At 35.2% G+C, this 18,917-nt stretch overlaps 2 protein-coding genes and 1 long non-coding RNA gene across 3 annotated transcripts; all 3 read left to right on the top strand.

The window, feature by feature from the left end:
* Positions 1-1,167: 1,167 nt before the first annotated feature.
* LOC112181338 (tRNA dimethylallyltransferase 9) lies at positions 1,168-2,481 on the top strand. Its single transcript, XM_024319727.2, is given in 4 exon segments — positions 1,168-1,292; positions 1,613-1,811; positions 2,007-2,229; positions 2,342-2,481. Coding segments are annotated over 4 exon segments (687 nt in total).
* A 1,014-nt stretch (positions 2,482-3,495) lies between these two features.
* Positions 3,496-6,972, top strand: LOC112181341. Its single transcript, XR_002928799.2, has 3 exons — positions 3,496-3,677; positions 4,973-5,093; positions 6,553-6,972. It is a non-coding gene; the product is annotated as an uncharacterized LOC112181341 (long non-coding RNA).
* A 3,733-nt stretch (positions 6,973-10,705) lies between these two features.
* Positions 10,706-18,275, top strand: LOC112181337 (synaptonemal complex protein 1). The gene is made up of 19 exons (XM_040512314.1): positions 10,706-10,916; positions 12,146-12,229; positions 12,331-12,441; positions 12,690-12,771; positions 12,874-12,936; positions 13,327-14,164; positions 14,246-14,494; positions 14,571-14,699; positions 14,805-14,852; positions 14,936-15,046; positions 15,592-15,699; positions 15,784-15,894; positions 15,965-16,051; positions 16,462-16,542; positions 16,631-16,741; positions 16,990-17,070; positions 17,194-17,256; positions 17,643-17,745; positions 18,060-18,275. Exons 6-18 carry the CDS (start codon positions 13,457-13,459, stop codon positions 17,742-17,744), a joined length of 1,989 nt encoding a protein of 662 aa, XP_040368248.1. The 5' UTR covers positions 10,706-10,916; positions 12,146-12,229; positions 12,331-12,441; positions 12,690-12,771; positions 12,874-12,936; positions 13,327-13,456; the 3' UTR covers position 17,745; positions 18,060-18,275.
* The last annotated feature ends 642 nt before the right edge of the window (positions 18,276-18,917 follow it).

Raw genomic sequence — 18,917 nt, 5'->3', positions numbered from 1 at the left:
AAACTCCTATTCGCTCTCCGGTCTCTCCCTACCAAGCCACCACGCCTCTGCATCACTCGTCCACGCCTTCATGGCAGCTCCCTCGAACCACCGCAGCTCTCCCCAAGCCACTACAGCTCCAGTGCTTTATCTCGGCTGCTTCAGACTCGCTTTGTAATGCGCACCGCCTTCAATCTCTAACTCTGTAAGTCCCTCTATTCCCTTGAATTGGAAGTTTGAATTGGTATTTTGAATATTTGATTAGTGGGTACTTGGGTAATGACCGTAATGAGTACTTCACTCTGTAATGGGTAATGGGTATTTCACTCTGTAAGTCCCTCTTCAGTTCTTCAGTTCTTCGTTCTTCACTTCTTCATATCGGCTAATGCTCTGCAGTTCTGCTTATAAAGATGTGATCTTTATATGAAGGTTGTTTTGATTCGTGCTTCAAAAGAGCAAACGATTTATGACTTGCAATAAGAAATGTCATTGTTTGCTGCAATTCCCTCCTCTCCCGGAATGACTGTTTGCTACAAGTTGATTTACCAGAGAGATGATAGCTTTTGCTTCATAATGTAGATTTGCCTATGCTGTGTTTTTAAAAAAAATGCATGAATGTAAAACATTAGAAAAGAAAAATTATAGTTGCAAGTAAACTTGCGATGGGAAAGAGGCAAAGAGCATATGGTATAATAATAAAAACTTAACACTGAGTATCCTAGAACAACTAAAGTATATGAAATAGTATATGAAGTCGTGGAATAAGAGAGGCTCATTTATTCAAGCACTTGATGAGCAGGCACAGACAAATCTCAAAAAATCTTGAACCTTCCACTTTAACTGTTCTGTATAATTTGACACTTCCACAATTGTTAGTTTTATGTGTGCTGTATTATTTGTGAGTTTTTGGTTGTCATATTCAAATTATCATGTAGTTTCTGTGATTAGTGCCTTGTCTTTCTATTATTCGGCTTCTTCAAAGATAGTGGAGGTGGACCTTTATTTTTACAATCTGCAGTTTTTGTTTCTGTGATTATGACATCTCAATTGAACTGAATCCTGGATAGGAGCAGCTTTTATCGATGCTGCTATTATTTTTGCTTTTATTTTTTAAGCCATTGAGATGATGTTGAGTTTTCTACTACTATGTTTGGAACTTTGGATATATCTGTTCTCCCAATTTAACACATGTATTATTCTTCAGACTACTCCGTTGGACAATTTTATGACGATGCAAGGCAAGCTACAAGGTGTATTCTTGATAATGGGCGTGTTCCCATAGTTACTAGTGGCACTGGATTGTACTTGCGATGGTAGGTGCTACTATTTTCTTGTGTAAATATTTTCTACAAAATTTTCTCTGTCTTATTATTAGTGTATATGTTAATTATGTTAAAGTTAGAATGTTAAGTCACAGAAATGCCACTTAGTTGTTGATAAAATAGCCTTCCTGGTAAACAAATATGTTTTGAAAAGACAACTCTATGTTTGTTGGTGATATTGGCACCATTTAACTCAGTCTCTTTAGGTTGAATTCAGATACACTCTGGAATTTAGAGGGATGCTGTTATTTATGTGTTTTTCTCTTCTTTTCGGTTGTATTCATAACAGTACTTGTTGTTATAAATATCAGGTTAATATATGGAAAACCAGATGTTCCCAAAGCCTCAAAAGAGATCGCATCTGAAGTGTCTTTTGAGTTGGCAGATTTAGAAAGAAATGGACACTGGGATGCAGCTGTGCAGTTGGTGATCAAAGCAGGTGACCCTAAGGCTCAATTTTTGGCTGCTAATGATTGGTACCGATTAAGACGCAGCCTGGAGATCATCAAGGTTGGTCTGTAATGTTTCTGCTTATATATGTGAATAATGGAATATCCCCCTAGCCCCACCCCAAACAAAAAAGATAGGGACTTAAACTATACATTCTTTAAACAGAGAGACACATGACAAACATAAGTGTTTTGTTGATAACTTAAATCATTGTTGTCTCTCTGGTTGAATATTTTTTTTTTCATGAAATGACAGTCTAGTAGATCACCTCCATCTGCCTTCGAAGTACCGTATGATTCTTTCCGCAAAGAATGTGATTCTAGTGTAGTAGACACTAATGACATTAGTTCCTCTGCTAATGTTGTGGAGGAAGTTAAATCAAAGGAATTGGACTATGACTTCATTTGATTTTTCCTCTCAAACCAAAGGGTTGATCTATACAGATCAATTGATTGGCGATGTGAAGATATGGTGTCAGGTAAGTCATACTGGGGTACATTACTATAGATTGATCATCCATCTTTGTGTTCTTGAATCAAATAAGAAAATTTCATTTGTTTTACATAAGCTCATCATTTAGTTTACTGCAGGAACTGATGGTATCTTGTCTGAGGCTAGATGGCTTCTTGATGCGGATCTTATTCCAAATTCCAATTCAGCAACCAGAGCAATTGGTTACAGAAACTTTATTATTATTCAAACAATCATTCTTGATTTTTTTTTTCATTAGAATCTTATGCACTTTGTTATATCATGTTATTATTGTTTGCAATGGATGGTAACACTCGGAATTATTTCAGGCTATGGAGTATTTGTTAGTGTGTAGGGAGCAAGGAGGTAGTTCTTCACCAAGAGAGTTCTACAACTTTTTGACTGAATTTCAAAAGGCATCTAGGTAATGCATTTTTTCTCTACAATTCTGTCTTGAAAGCTCATTTGAATAATATATATATATATATATATATGTGTGTGTGTGTATAAAATAAATAAATCTGTAAAAAAAGCCATAAGCCAACTTTTTGGACATGCTCAATAAATATTGCTAATACCTTTTATAAAAGAAACATCTGATAAAACCATTGGGTTAGGGGGAACAAAGAGACATTTTGCAAATATCTTTTAGGAGTTATCCATTTGAATTTACTTGGTGAAAGATCAAGTAATACAAGAAAGAAAAGTACATGAGTGCACTACTACAAATATGACTTTTAATGACAATATTTAGATGACATTTGCCCAAAAACGTCATTAAATACCCTTTACATGACGTTTTTATTAGCAAACGTCATGGATCAAAATTGCATCTTAAGTTTATGACGTTTTTCAAACGTCATTGAAAGTCATACTATTTGATGACGTTTTCTAATTGTCATTATTCTTATGATGTTTTTCAAAAGTCATGAAAAGTTCTTCCATGACGTTTGACAAGTGCAATGAACGACAATGGGCCATGGCGTTTGGAAATCGTCATAAAAAATATTTTCATGACGCTTGATAAGTGCCATGATTGAAATGGGTCATGGCGTTTGAAAAATGTCATGAGAATTTTTTTATGACGTTTGTAAAGTGTCATTGATTCTAAAACGGACCATGGCATTTCATAAATGTCATAAAAACATTTGGCCCAAAATTTAAAACCAGCGCCAAATTTTCATTATGCGCTTAGCCCATCCAGATCTTTTTATCTGGCGCCATATAACCTTTTTAAAAAAATATATTTTTTAAGTCTTTCTAGTCTTAGGAAGACACTTAGCCAGAAAAACAAAAAAGAAAAGAAAATTCATCTAAACCTCGAAAAGAACTCCTTCATCGTCTCTACTGCCTTCATCGTCTATATCTCCTTCTCTCACTGTGTGAAGGCTCTCTCCATCGTCTATCCCTATCTATTCTCTCAACGGCCTTCATCATCTCTCTCACTGTATTCAAGTAATCTCAATTTCACTTTTTGATTCTTTTCTTCTACTTGGGTTTTATGTGGATTTATGACCTCTGCTGCAAATCCTTTACCTGTTGTTTCTTTTGGTTTTTCGATTTGTAATTGTGATGATTTTGCAATTGAGGGACTGGGTTGGTAGTTTGTGCTTGAATTGGAGGGTTTTGTGGTGTTTGGATAAGTTCAATTTGTTTTGAAGTGATATTTTTGGGTTTATAATTGAGTGATTGGTGAGCAAATGATTGAGTTTGAGAATTTGAGTTCTTTGGAGCTATTGAAAACTATGTCTAATGGGTTTGTGGCTCGTTTTCGTTTCACTATCTTCCATTATTAGAAAATGATCCGAATTTCATTTCTGTAAGTGCTTTTAGTCATTGCAATACTACAACGATTCTCGGGCTCACTACGAAACTCAATTTCCTTCTATATCCTATAGAGGGCAAGTAGTGTAGGACTTACTGCGTCACAGGTTTAAATGAATTATGAGAATACTCGATCTCGGACCTTAAATAATTTCTGAACAAGTGTTTTTGTTAGTATTGAAGTGTCATTTTGTTGAATTTGTGACTCTTGTTTTGGAATAGAACATTGTCAATCGTTGTGGACGCTAAAGAGGTCTGAGACTACTTGGGTTTTATTTCATTATTTCTATTTACTTATGTTTATCCTATTGAATCATTTGTGTTTGCTTGGCATTTTGAGGATTCACAGCTGCAACTATATCTTGTCTTTAACTATATATATATATATATATATATATATATATATATATATATATATATATGGGGTTTGTCTTGTGCACATGTACACCTGCAACTTTATCTTATTGACATCTACAGCTGCAAATATATATATATATATATATATATATATATATGTATGGGGTTTGTCTTGTACATATGTACACCTGCAACTTTCTCTTATTGACATCTACAGCTGCAAATATTTATATACATATATGTATGATCGGTTCATTTCTTGATCAGATCATACGCGTCTTTTTTTTTTTTCTTTCTGGTATTGGTTGGAGATAACTCAGCTAAAAGTGCCGTAAGAATATTAGTGTGATAAATCTGTAGGGTAGTATGTGTAGCTGCAACTCCTACATCACTCAGGCTTTCTAGTACAGGTAGAAAGAACATTAGTTTCTTTCTTTGTGCTTGTTCTACTTTATGTCTTTAACTTGGGCTTGTTTTGTTCATTTTATTTACTGTAGTTTTTTTATTTGCAGCTGTACCTGCTTGTTAGTATAGTCCTTCCTAATTATGTTACAATTTTCCAATCACAGAATATAGGAAGTGGAAACTCTCTGGATTATCTCCCCTCTTGCTCTATTTCCTCTGCCTTCATTGGTTGATTAAGTACTGCATATCTACATTATTCTCTGTTGGCGAAAGTCTTCAAAAACTGTAAGTTTTCATTACTTTGTATTGGATGATGTATTTAATATCTATCTATTTACTGTCAAGATTGAGTTTGAGTTATGCATATTGGTTTGAGTTATGCATATTACTTTTCAGATCCTCCGCATTCCTTATGTAAATTGGTTTGAATTACTTTCTTTGGCTGTGAAGATTGACTTTTGTTTTAGCAATAAAATTTAGTTTTTGATGAGATGAATCATGAAATTTAAACTGACCATAACTCTTGCTATAGTTATTCTTTAGTTAATTAGTTTATAATTTGTTTGGATTTACAAATTTGTTTAGGTGTAATGCCTTTCTAGTTTAGCATGGATAAGAGCTGGATAAAATGGTCACCAAATAATTCTGAGTACAAAGCAAAAGTTAAGGAATTTATCTTGAACTCTAAGAAGTATGCAAGGAATCCTGACATGGTCATATGTCCTTGCGCTGTATGTGGAAACTGTAGCCCACAAACTGATGATGATTTGTTCTTACATTTGATCAAATATGGCTTTGATCCTAACTATAAAGTCTGGGTCTTACACGGTGAGCCTAGCACATCTGTACAAGTCAATGATTGTGCAATGTCACCTCACCTTGATGAGGATTATGAAATGCCAGAAGCTCATCAGATGTATAAAGATGCCTGCTTTCAGTTTCCTGATGGCGTTGCAAGTGCATCTTGTACAAATGCAAAAGATAAGTACAAAAAGAAGATTATGGAGGCTGAAATTCCTCTATACCCAGGTTGTACAAAATACACAAAGCTATCAGCCACCTTAAACTTGTACAAATTGAAAGTTGCATCTGGTCTTTCCAATTCTGGGTTTGATGACTTCCTGAAGGAATTCAAAAACAAAAATATGCTGCCAGATGAAAACAACTTCCCTGAGTCTTTATACATAGTAAAAAAAAAACCCTTAAAGTTGTTTGTGATTGTTTTGAAAGAGCCAAAATGGGCATGGTGGTGGTGGTGATGGTGGAAATATGCATGCTGATCCTATTAATACTCCATAAGTAAGAATTTGGTGCATTCCACTTTGTTACTTAGAATCTGGTTTACACTTATATATACTGTTCTCATTTTTTATATACAAATTAGAATGGACATGAACATGGTGAAGGAAGTATGAACCCTGGTACTGGAAATTCTAAGGTACATTTACATTTGGGCAGTTAAATATTTACTGGAATTTGTGTTGTTCTTTGGTGGGGTTTTGTGTTCTGTTGCTTTGGTGAAGTGTGATATGTTGCTTTGGTTGTTCTAAGATTGTTGTTGCTTTGCTTTGGTGAGGTTTTGTGTTATGTTGCTTTGGTATATTATGAGATTGTGTAAATTTCTCCTCATAGTATCCAGCCTTGAAACATGTTTATGAGATTGTGTAAAATTTCTGCATTTTGGAACATGTTTTGAAATTGTAGTTAACTTTGGATTGTGTATATCCCATTTTGGATTTTGTAGTCACGACATGATAGCACCCAACTTTCTATCAATGATAAGTGCAAGTTGCTAAACTGGGAAGGTACAAGTGAAGTAGTGGCTAGAGGACACATTTCTGATATTCATCCAGAATCAAAAGTGCATGGCTACAAACTTGGACCTAATTGTTATAGAATTGCTATTGAGGAAGTTGTCATGCCTGATGTTGTATTCTATCGAAGTCAGCCCGAATTTGTGACTATGGAAGATGCACCTGGAAGTACTGTTGCTTGGCCGATTAAGTACATTCTCTGTGACAATTGAAATAGTATTGGCAACTAGCTTTTTTTTGGACAAGGCATAAGCAGCTATATATAGCTATAAGTATTTTGTATTTTGAATTCAATAACAATGTGTGATATATTTGATGATGGATTTATATAATATTTGTTTCTGATTAAATATTAAATATATTGAATAATTTTTTTAAAAAATTTTATTTATTTTATGACACTTTGTCAATGTCATTGAACATATGAGCACAACATTCACTAAATGTCACGAAAACATAGCATGACATTCACAAAACGTCATGAAATCATTTCAATGGCAACTAAAAAACGTCATGGAAATTATTCCATGGCGACTACTAATCGCCATTAAAGCTATTTTTATGGCACTCTATAAACGTCATCTTTGATACTTTAGATGACAATTGAAAACCGTCATGGAAATAGTTTTTATGGCTATTCAAAAACGCCATGGAAATAGTTTTGATGACGTTTATGAAACGTCATGGAAATACTTTTCATGGCGTTTATCAAACGTCATGAAAAAACTTTCTATGACGTTTTGGAACTGTCATAGAAATACTTTCTATGACGTTTTCTGATTGTCATAGATTCATGCCACATAAGACGGCACCAGTAGAGACGACGTTCTGCATGACGTTTGAAAAACGCCATGAAAACCTTTTTATGACGTTTTTCAAACGTCATTGAATGTTTTTGTGTAGTAGTGGTGCCACCATCCTCAGCATTAGTACTTGTTGCTTTCAAATTTGTTCCAAAGGGTAGCATTCTCATATTGTTATCAATTAGATTACATTTGTTAGGCCAGGGATTTTGTTTTGTTCATTATCATATTTGATTCTAGGAACTTGTAGAGGACCAGAGGTTGATGTAGGAGAACACAATTAAGCATTGTGGGTTTGTCAGTAATGGTGTTCATAGTGACTATTCTGATACCTAGAATTCTAAATAGGTAATGAAGCCGAAAATAATTTCACTAGGACTTTTGGATGAGGCCTTTGGGCCGTTAGAAATCATAGTGGGAATTCAAAATAGGCAACGTGCTGGAGAGATCTAGGGTATATTTTGGTTTCTGAATCTGAAAATAATTTCACTAGCACTTTTCAATGAGGCCTTGGGCCGTTAGAAATCATAGTGTTTTGGCAGTTGTTATTATAATGTAGATGGAATTTTGTATGCTGTTATTGAGCCATTGTTATTACATTGACATATAATATCCTGCTTTTTAATTCTCCAGAGTCCGATGTCAAAATATATATTCATTGTGATATTGTACTCGATGCAGAATCTCTTGATGTACTTGAGAATTGGGTTTTGGAATTGTTTGGTAACATCATAAAAGGTCCCCATGTAAATCTGGAATTCAAGGCAGAAGGTCCAATTTGGAAAGCTGGAAAACTTTATAGGCTAGAGGCTGTTAAAGATGTTCAGTGGGAGAGGAGAGGCAGCAGCCAATACACCCAAGCGGATATTGATCAAGTGCGAAATAAGTGGGGGAAGTTTGTTGTCAACACATGAGCAAGAGTCATGAAGTAGCGCGCTTGTTGCTGGTACATTTTAGATAAGGAAAGCATATTTTTTGTGCTTCTCTGCTGGTACATTGTCATGCACCATGTGTGGCATGATTTGGAACAATATATATATATGTGTATCAATTTTTTGATGTCCCAAGTAGATGGGCATGCACTAGAATGCTTTTGTGTAAAATGTTGGCTTCAATGATTGGGAAATGCACCCCTTTTGCTTTTGAAGTTTAAAGTATTGGTTATATGAATCATTTGATGGTTTGCTATGTTTGTATTTGGTAAATGTACCAAATGAATGCACAATGTAATTTAGGAATGAGATGTTCAAATGATCACACAACAGATTAGATATAATGATCATTGCCCGTTGTCTGAATGGCCAAAAATGGGACAAAAACACATTGTAATCAATCATATCACACATCGGTTTTTAACGAATTAGTGTCTTCTGATTTATACTCAGACAACAGAATTAATTGAACTCTGTTGTCCTAAAGTTAATCACACAACAGATATAGTCCAAGAACTGAAGTTTGAAGATCAATCAGACAACAGACAAAATAAAAAAATGTTGTCTGATATGCTTAACATACAACAGCTTAAAACTGGCATTGTTGTCTGAAGACAACGCCTCAATTGCTGCGCAGCTGCGCTTCGCATCTGCCGAGCTATCACACAACAGTTATAACACAAACCTGTTGTCTGTATGTTTATCACACAACTGTGTTCCACCGTTGTCTGATTTTTCATCAGACAACGGCTCACTCTACAACGGTGGGACTCCAAATCCCACATCGGTTTTCTACCGTTGTCCGATGCGATTTTTGGTGTAGTGTTTGTTTATGGACAATTTGTTGTTCTCTCTCCATCGAGACGAAAATGAAGAAGAGGAAAGTTCGTCTCTGTTGCTGCATACTCCTGGTAAACTCATTTCTTATAATCTTGAGAGCAAGACTTTCAAATCTGTTGAGTTAACTCCCAAGGCCGGAGTTGATGATTCTCTCTTACGAGTTGACGCAGCTTATTATCCTAAAGCATCTAATAATCCATATATGGAGACTTTGGCCTGTGTGATATAATTTATATCCTCTTGCTGCTGCTGTGTGGTTTTTGTTTCTTGTTGTAAGATCTTTGTATTAGAAAAGTGCTATTTATTTGTGTGGATTACTGGATTTGACACTTTACTTCAAAAAAAATAAAATAAAAATTAGCTAAGATCCCTATTATGCCCACCTTATTATCAGTTTATCACTAGCTTCTACAGAAACACCATTACGCTTAATCTGCAATTTTTGTTGCTCCTATTAATGTATAGTGTTCCACCAATCATCCACATGAAACTGGGGTAGCTAGCTCTCATGGAATGGTGAGCAATTAAATATATCGATTGGACTAAAGTGATAGAATTTAATCACATGATTGGGATAATTGGATAAACATCAGGATGACAGAGAGAAGGAGAGTCATATCTCTCAGAAGGTTATCAACCAAAACCTCTCATGGCAGAAGCCTACACCAGCTCATCTGAATAACTTCACTCCATTGGAATTTGAAACCCTGGTCTGAGAGGCATGCACTGACTTTTAACTCAGTCCCTCTATTACCCGGCTATACATCTTCCCATATCTACCTTCCTCTGAATTATGTATCATATATAAATAAATACTCCCACATCCACAAACACATACTTAAATTTAACTAAACCCTAGCCAACAGCCAAATCAGATACTCTTCCACTGAACCCTAACCAACAGCCAAATCAATCACTCTAATCCTCATTATTTACCCACTTGAGTCACAATGTCAAAGTAAAATGTAGAACTAGGAGCTGATTTTTAGGCAACTCCAAGTAAAATTTTGAATACTATTTACTTGGCAAGCTCCAAAGTGGACTTGTATGGGGACAAGTAATTAACTTTCCATTTCATGTCCCAAATAGGTCCTGTTTGGTGTTGAGAATCTGGGGGCATGGAAACTCACTAGATTCAAGCGGTATTGCAATAAGAAATGGAAGTTAAATTCCAACACTTGCCCAAGTTGAAGGCTATACAAAAACACAAAATAAAAATTGATTTTTGGTGAACTCGGCCGTACACATTCGTGCAGACAAAGATAGCGCCCATAATAAGACAATAAATAGAGAGAAGAAGGAAGGCACACTCTCCTAACACACTCATAACCTTTCCAGTTTCTCTGACAAAACCCCCCAAAACCAAAGCACCCTTCATTTCATTCTCGTCTCTCCCATTTCTCCTCAAAACCCATTTCTCTCTTTTCTTTCTTTCTTCACCAAAATTCCCATTTCCAAGAAGTGAAAAGCCATTTGCTCTGTTCAAGCACCTGACATGGATCCTCCTCAAAATCCCGATGTGGGTTCTTCTTCTTCTCGAAGACCTGAAGTGGGTTCTTCTTCTTCATCTTCTTTGAGCTTACCGAGATTCAGTCTCAACGTGAGGATGGGCACCACACAATCAATTACACCAGTCTTCGGCTGCAGAATCGACCCCACAGCTCGTGTGCCCAAGAAGGACGATGAAGTTTCCCCCGAGCACGAGTTCAGTTTCAAATGGTCAGTCTTTCATTCTTTTCTTTCATTCTTTTTTATGTTAAAGAACGTGAATTTATCATCTTTATGGTGTTTCTTTATCTGGGTATTGATCATGTATTGCTGAGAAAAACAGAGGAAAATTGTTTGTAAGAAGTGAAATCGTTTCCATTTGATGTTAAAGAATGTAAATTTATGATCTTTTTGGTGTTTCTTTATCTGAGTATTGATCAATGCATGGTTGTATGTGTGTTTTTTCTTACATGAAGGTCTTATTTGGTTTATATAATCAAAGTAACAGAGGAAAATAGTTCTTCCTGCGGAGTCAAATTCAGCCCCAAATGTTGGTCTCATTTTAATTTTTCCTTCCTCCTTTTTTTTTTTTCAATATAGGAGAATGTGAATTTGTGATCTTTTTGAGTTTCTTCAGCTCCTAATGTGTGGCTTTCCGTATGCTTTCTTTAATTGAAGGTCTGTTTGGTTTACTAGAAAAAACAGAGGAAAAAGTACTTTTGTGTTTAGTAAATTTCCCTATGAATGAAATTTTTTCTTGATTGTCCCATTCTCTTCTGGTTAGTCTCCTTTTTAACAGTCTTTTCTTTTTTGTTCCCTGTCCTACATGAAAGAATGTATAGCTGAGAAATGTGGCTTCATCTGTCCCAGTGGGAGTGGATATTGACTCTTAAACAATACCAGCTCTGTTTCATTTATTTATTATAAGTGCCTAAATCATTTCTGTTTTGATATAATATTATAGTCCAATGTTTAATTTGATTAGTTTTCCAAGTATTTTAGTTTCTTCTGAAGTGAATTCGAAAAAGGTTGGCTTTAAAACCAATGCTTCTCTCTCTCTCTCTCTCTCTGTGACACACACACACACACACCTGCACAAAAGTTTTTGAATTTGTATTAACATGAATAACATCTGGATGCAGTGATACTAATCTATGACCGATAAAACTTACTATTTAAATTTTGAAGTTTGTATTCAACTACTGATATAAGAATAGTGAGATACACGAATTTATTTTATTTCTATTAAAATATGCATGATCGAATAGAGTGATCCTTTATTCAAGAATGCATTGTGCTAAGGTTTAGAAGGGCAATGCAAAATGGCATGGATTTATGCAGTGGGAGAGCGTATATTTTTCATAGATTTCCTCCTTGGGATCTTGGTTGAAGCATAAAATTTCATAATCTGATAATAGTCTGGAATTTCTACCAATATGATGACTTTCATTCTGTCTCAGGAATACTCTATTTCGTCAAGGAGAAACCCTGTTGTGAGAAGGAGAGGTCAGCGCTCTCTAAGAAGACCGAAGCATGATGAGAAGGTGGGACGATATTCTGAAAATCATTTTAATTTCTTTCATGTTTGATCCTTTTCACATGACAATATGACTCATTATGATATTTCATTCTATTTGGTGTGTAGGATTCACCTCTAGCGGGAGCAACACTAACACCAGTGTCAACACTGTTGAAGAAAGCTTCAGAGAATATGAATTCACCAAGTGTAATGAATATTTCAAAGCACCTTAAAAAGGTAGAAATTTCTCTCATGCATTTTAACTGATGGTATATTCATAAATAATGCAACTTTAGGTTTAGAGCAACTTCTGTAGGTCAAAACAGATTATTAATATGAATCTTTTTTCTAGTGGCAATAGTATTAATAAGGATTTAATGTTGCTTATTAAGATTCAATTAATTCTTGCCTTATCCCTTCAACAACCTGAGACTAACTTTTGCTTTATCCCATCAACTACCTGGGACTTTCTTCATGCATTGCAGGTCATTCGGGACGAATATGAAGTTGAAACTGGAAATGGGAAGAACTAATAAAAGGAAATCAAGAAGCACAGTCATGTTTGAGGTATGAACCTGGTGACTTCTGTGAAGCTATATGCTCAATCTCCATTTTCACATTTAGACATACATTTCTCAATACTGAATTTTATTTTCTGTATGACATCAGGATCCAAGAAAACATAAGAGGACAAGTACACCAAAAGTCAAAAGCCCCAGGAGTGTAGTCAAGGTAAGCTAAACCCATTACTTTATTTCAGTTTTGGAATATCTTGTGATTCATCTAGTTTCTCATGTCTCAGATTGCTTAGAAGCTTTGGTTGTACTAGTCTTGGACAAAATATATCTGAGTGGATAGAGTTAATATTGCTATAAGAATCCGCATGCATTTAGAATTACAAGTACAAATATCCTGCATTTTGTTTCCTCAGATAATGAAAATCAATACCATATAGCTGGAACGTATAGGATAAGTTGGTTTTTTGGAACACATATTGTTAAATCCAAAGATTACAGTATTGACTTATTGGAAAAGCTGGATGCATTGCTTGAGTTATATAATGCAGCACTCATTTGGATTCTGCAAATACTGAATTTGCAATATGTTGTTTTTGTAATCTAGGGATCTAAGGGAGAGGGTCAACCACATCCTTCAAACATTGGTGACCGGTTTTCAGAAGGGTCTCTGAATCCATATGCATATGCGCTGACTTTTCCTAAATTGTTTGTTCAAGTTCTCTTGGACTTTCATTATGACGGCAGTCATATGTCTTTTCCTTGCAGATGCTATGATTAAGAACTTTGAAGAAACTCTAGCAACTAATAGGTTGGCTACAGAGAGTCTGAACACTAAATTGGGTGAGGTGCATCTTGAGTTAAAGTTGAAAGAGGACGAAATCAGACGTTTGATAACTGGTCAGGAGAACTTGGAAACAGAAAAGTATGATCTTCATATGAGCAACAATGACCTTGTTAAGAGATTAGATATGTCAGTCCTTGAGATAAAGAATCTTGAAGGTTTTGTTCATGTGTTGGCTGCACATTTGGCTGAATTGGACAGAGTTAGTTTGAACTTTCTAGAAAAGTTTGATAAGCTAAACTCTGTCTACGAGGCTTGCTTCCGGTTGGTCAATCAGGAGAGAGACCTTTCTGCCAAGCTTGCTAATAGACAGTATGATCAACTGCACGTCAGGTTCTTGAACTTGACATCAGAAAAAGATGCTATACAATTGGTAAATCAGGAGTTGAACAATAAGGTCATGGAACTTCAGAAAGTTCAGGAGTCTATTATGGCACAACTTTCAGAGGAATGCCGTATAGCCAGGGAGAGGATACAGAAGTTGGAGTTTGAAGCTGAAGCTCTGGTCTCAAAGAAGATTGAAACAGAGAAGTTGGTGTCTGAATTAGAACTGCAAATTGATTCTCTGTCAGAAAGTTCAAGATCATCTGAGAATAAAAGGGTTTGCAAATACCAACACATACATTTTATATTACGAGATGTGTTTTTGTCATATTAAACTTGTTTTTGTACTATCTTGCAGCAAATTCTGTTGCTGAAAATCTCAGCACTAGAAACTGAGAATAAAGATAATACAGAGAAACTACAAGCAGAGATACAGAAGAAAGCGGAACAAATAGATGGTTTACTGAAGCAAGGTGAAACACATGAGCAGCATGTAGATTTGATGGATAAACAAGTCAGCCAGCTTCATAGCACACTAGAGGAAAAGGAGCAACTTATTGTGCAATATAAGGAACGAGAGAAGAATCTGGAAGAACAGATCACAGAGGTTTGTAATTCAATATAAATGTGAGATGTTCGTAAAACCATATTTTACGTACTTACAGTTCTGTACTTTGTTCCAGAATCTTGCATCGCTGACTGCTGCTGAAATTAAACTTGTGGAAGATAAGAAGCACTATGACCTCATGCTTGAGAGTAAACAACTAGAACTGTCAAGGCATTTGAAAGACATATCTCAGAGGAATGACCAGGTCTGACCTCTTATGATCTAGGCATCTGGACACATTACAGTTGTTTAACTACTTTTGGATTGGCATTATGACAAATTTACTTGGGCAATTAATGACATCCGGAAGAAGTATGAGGTGGAGAAGCTGGAGATAGTTAACATGGAAAAGCAAAAGGTTTTCTCATTTTTACCTTCTCCTGGAATATGTTAGAGATAAATCATTTTCTTGAATTGATCTTCGTTTAATTGAAACTGCAGGCAGAAAAACTTGTTCGAGAAAGGGCGATAGAATGTGAGAAAAAACTTGAAGAATGCAGAGAAGAATCTAGGCAGCACTTAATGCATGTTCAGGAGGAACATACTGCGCTGGTATGTGTGGGAAAGTGGTGCATGCTATTAAATATAAAATTGATAATCACTTTTTGCACAAATTACATTAGTTTAATATAACAACACGACGGAATTTTTTTTTTTTTTCTACATATTCTCTGACATTATCAGACATTTACATTCAGTAGGGGAGAAATTATTTTTCATATGTTAAATACCTCTCAACATATATTGCATTGAACGGAGTTTTCATTCCTCAGCATTCACCATTAGTCTATAGTATTTGTAAATTATTAAGCTGACAAAACATAAAAAAGCAGAAAAAATTGTTTGGTACTCAAGTCTGTTTGCACCTGTAATAATTCTACTAAATAGCCTACCTGCAATTTGTTACTGGCTGTGCAACTTTTTTCAAAGAATTAATCCTAGTTTAACCCTTGGCGTGTTCTACGTAGCTCAGTTTTGATCGGGGAAGTTTCTCCTTTTCTGAGGCATTTCTGTTACATGCTTCTGATTATATTCTCAACTACACTAACTAGAGTGCCACATTTGGGGTAGAACATTATTGACTTTCACATTTACAGGTCAGTAGTCTTCAGCAGGAGCATGATAAAAAGGAACGAAGTATAAAAGCTAAACACAGTGAAGAGCTAAAGCAGATCCAACTTCAAGCTGAAAACGAGTTGAGAGAGGTTTGTAACTTCGTGTAGCTCTAAGCTCGAACTAAGTTGGGTCTTATACGCCTAAGTAACTAAATCAGATTACTTTTGTCATAGAAAATTTCATCAATGAGGAATGAACATGAAGCCCAACTGAAAGCTTTGAGGCTTCAGCATGAAGATGAGATTAAGAAGCTTCAGGAGGACTTGGATCTTCAAAAGTCCAAAGTACTTATCTTCCTATGTTCTTTCTGAATTTATTTTTTTGTACATCTTTTACATATTCTTATTATCACAGGAGGAGAAGCAGAGGGCATTACTGCAATTGCAGTGGAAAGTTATGAGTGATAAGCCAGAAGAGGAGCAAGAAGTGAATTCAAAGAAGGTTGATTTTATAACCAATGCATCTCTCTCTCTCTCTCTCTCACAGACACACACACACACCTACACACCTACACAAAATTGTTTGAATTTGCATTAACATCTGGATGCAGTGATACTAATCTATGCCAGATATACTTGCTATTTAAATTTTGAAGTTTGTAATCATATAAGAACAGTGATACACAAATTTATTTTATTTTTATTAAAATATGCATGATTGAATAGATTGATCCTTTAATCAAGAAAGTATTTCACTAAGATAGAAGACAACACAAAAAGGCATGGATTTATGCAGTGGGAGGGCGTATATTTAAAAGATTTCTTTTTTGTGATCGTGGTTGAAGTATAAAATTTCATAATCTGATAATAGTCTGGAATTTCTATCAATATGATGAGTTCATTCTGTCTCAGGAATACTCAATTTCGTCAAGGAGAAACCCTGTTGTGAGAAGGAGAGGTCAGCGTTCTCTGAGAAGACCAGAGCATGAGAAAGTGGGACGATATTCTGAAAATCATTTTATTTCCTTTTCACATGACAATATGACTCTCATTATGATATTTCATTCTATTTGGTTTGTAGGATTCACCTCTAGTGGGAGCAAAACAAACACCTGTGTCAACACTGTTGAAGAAAGCTTCAGAGAATATCAATTCACCAACTGTAATGAATATTTCAAAGCACCACAAAAAGGTAGAAATTTCTCTCGTACAGTTTTACTGATGGTATATTCATAAATAATGCAACTTTAGCTTTAGAGCAACTTCTGTAGTTGAAAATGGATCATAAATATGAATCTTCTTGCTAGTGGCAATAGTATTAACAACGGTTTAATGTTGCTTGTTAAGATCTGATTAATTCTTGCCTTATCCTATCAACATCCTGAGATTAATTTTTCCCTTATCCCATCAACTACCTGAGACTTACTTCATGCATTTCAGGTAATTCGTGACGAATATGAAGTTGAAACTGGTAATGGAAGAACTATTAAACGGAAATTAAGAAGCACAGTCATGTTTGAGGTATGAACCTGGTGGCTTCTGTGAAGCTATATGCTCGATCTCCATTTTCACCTTCAGAATTATGTATCTTTATGTGTACATACATTTCCTAATAACTGAATTTTATTTTCTGTGTAACATCAGGATCCAAGAAAACATAAGAGGACAAGTACACCAAAAGTCAAAAGCCCCAGGAGTGTGGTCAAGGTAAGCTAAACCCATTACTTTATTTCACTTTTGTAATATATCTTGTGATTCATCTACTTTCTCATGTCTAAGATTGCTTGGAAGCTTCAGTTTTCTTGGATAAAATATATCTGAGTGGATACAGTTAATGTTGCTATAAGAATCCGCATGCATTTAGAATTACAAGTAAAAAGATCCTGCTTTTGGTTTCCTCAGATAATGAAAATCAATACCATGTAGCTGGAACATATAGGATAAGTTGGTTTTTTGGAACACATATTGTTAAATCCAAAGATTACTGTATTGAATTATTGGAAAAGCTGGATGCATTGCTTGAGTTATATAATGCAGCACTCATTTTGATTCTGCAAATACTGAATTTGCAATATGTTGTTTTTGTTATGTAGGGATCTAAGGGAGAGGGTCAACCACGTCCTTCAAACATCGTTGACCTGTTTTCTAAAGGGTCTCTGAATCCATATGCTGATGATCCATATGCATTTGATTAAGGTATTTCAATTTCAACCAATGATAGTCTACATGATTTTACTTTATTTGTTAAACTCAAACTAAATCTGCATTAAGATCTCCCTTCTTGTTTTCAATTTTTATATATCTGAATCCCTTTAGAAGCAAGATATGATCTTGAATTGGTCAACTAGGTCTTTCTTTCTCAGTTTAGACTCCATTTAGGTTTGATATAATCTTTCATGTTTCTGAAATGCTTTGAAAACCTTTAAGAAAATTTAGAGTACATGTATACACTACACACTAAACTATACCGAATCGAAGCCTTAATGCAGCTTTTCCTACTTTTGTTTCAGGTCAGGAAAGAAACCGCTATGGTACCTCTTAAATGCCTCACACACTAGCGGGCATGTGATCTGATCGTGTACAGGATTTGGTCTTGCGTATAAGTGGACAAAGAACTAGGGCAATTTTTACTGATTTGGATCATCAGTTCTGAACTCTTTGTCAATATGGGATTTTGTAATTAGTTAACATCACACTCTTTGTACATATGGGGATCTGCTCATTGCTGAAAGTGGTACGCACTGTAAGATCAAATATGGACATAACACATATCATCATAAAGTAATTGATGATTAGCTTAATATCAATCCTAGTTAACATGGATACAAACAGTAAATCAATACTTGTAACTTAATGAAGCAGTGTATCTATTCATTAAGGTAAGTAATCCTATTCTTAGTCTGCAAGAAAGATTATAATGAAGTGTTACATTAAGAATCTAACTAGGAAACCTAAACCGATATGGATAGCTTTAATGGGAAGCTTCTTGAGGGTTAAGTCTCCTATATATACAGATGAATTGGTCCCTGATTACTACCGACGTTTTGCATATTGTTCTGTCCATTGAGAAGCAAGTTGGTAAGTAACAGAAGACCATATTCAGTGATCGTGTTTGCAGCATAAGATGGAATCCATGCCAGTGATTGCTGAAGGTAAGTCTTAATCCCTTTTATGATTGTGTGCATATATTGTGAGCATGTATATGGTTTCTAACAATTGGTATCAGAGCATAGGCTCACATATATCAAAATCGTTTTAGGGTTTTGCAAAACAAATACAAAAAAAAAAAAAAAAAAGTTTTTGTTTTACGGGTCAAGTAACTGACCAAGTCACTGACCATGTAACTGGTCATGTAACTTATCAAAGTA

Source organism: Rosa chinensis, unplaced genomic scaffold (genome assembly GCF_002994745.2).
Source record: "Rosa chinensis cultivar Old Blush unplaced genomic scaffold, RchiOBHm-V2 RchiOBHmChr0c28, whole genome shotgun sequence".
NCBI lineage: Eukaryota > Viridiplantae > Streptophyta > Magnoliopsida > Rosales > Rosaceae > Rosa > Rosa chinensis.
This window is presented reverse-complemented; position numbering and strand designations above follow the sequence as displayed.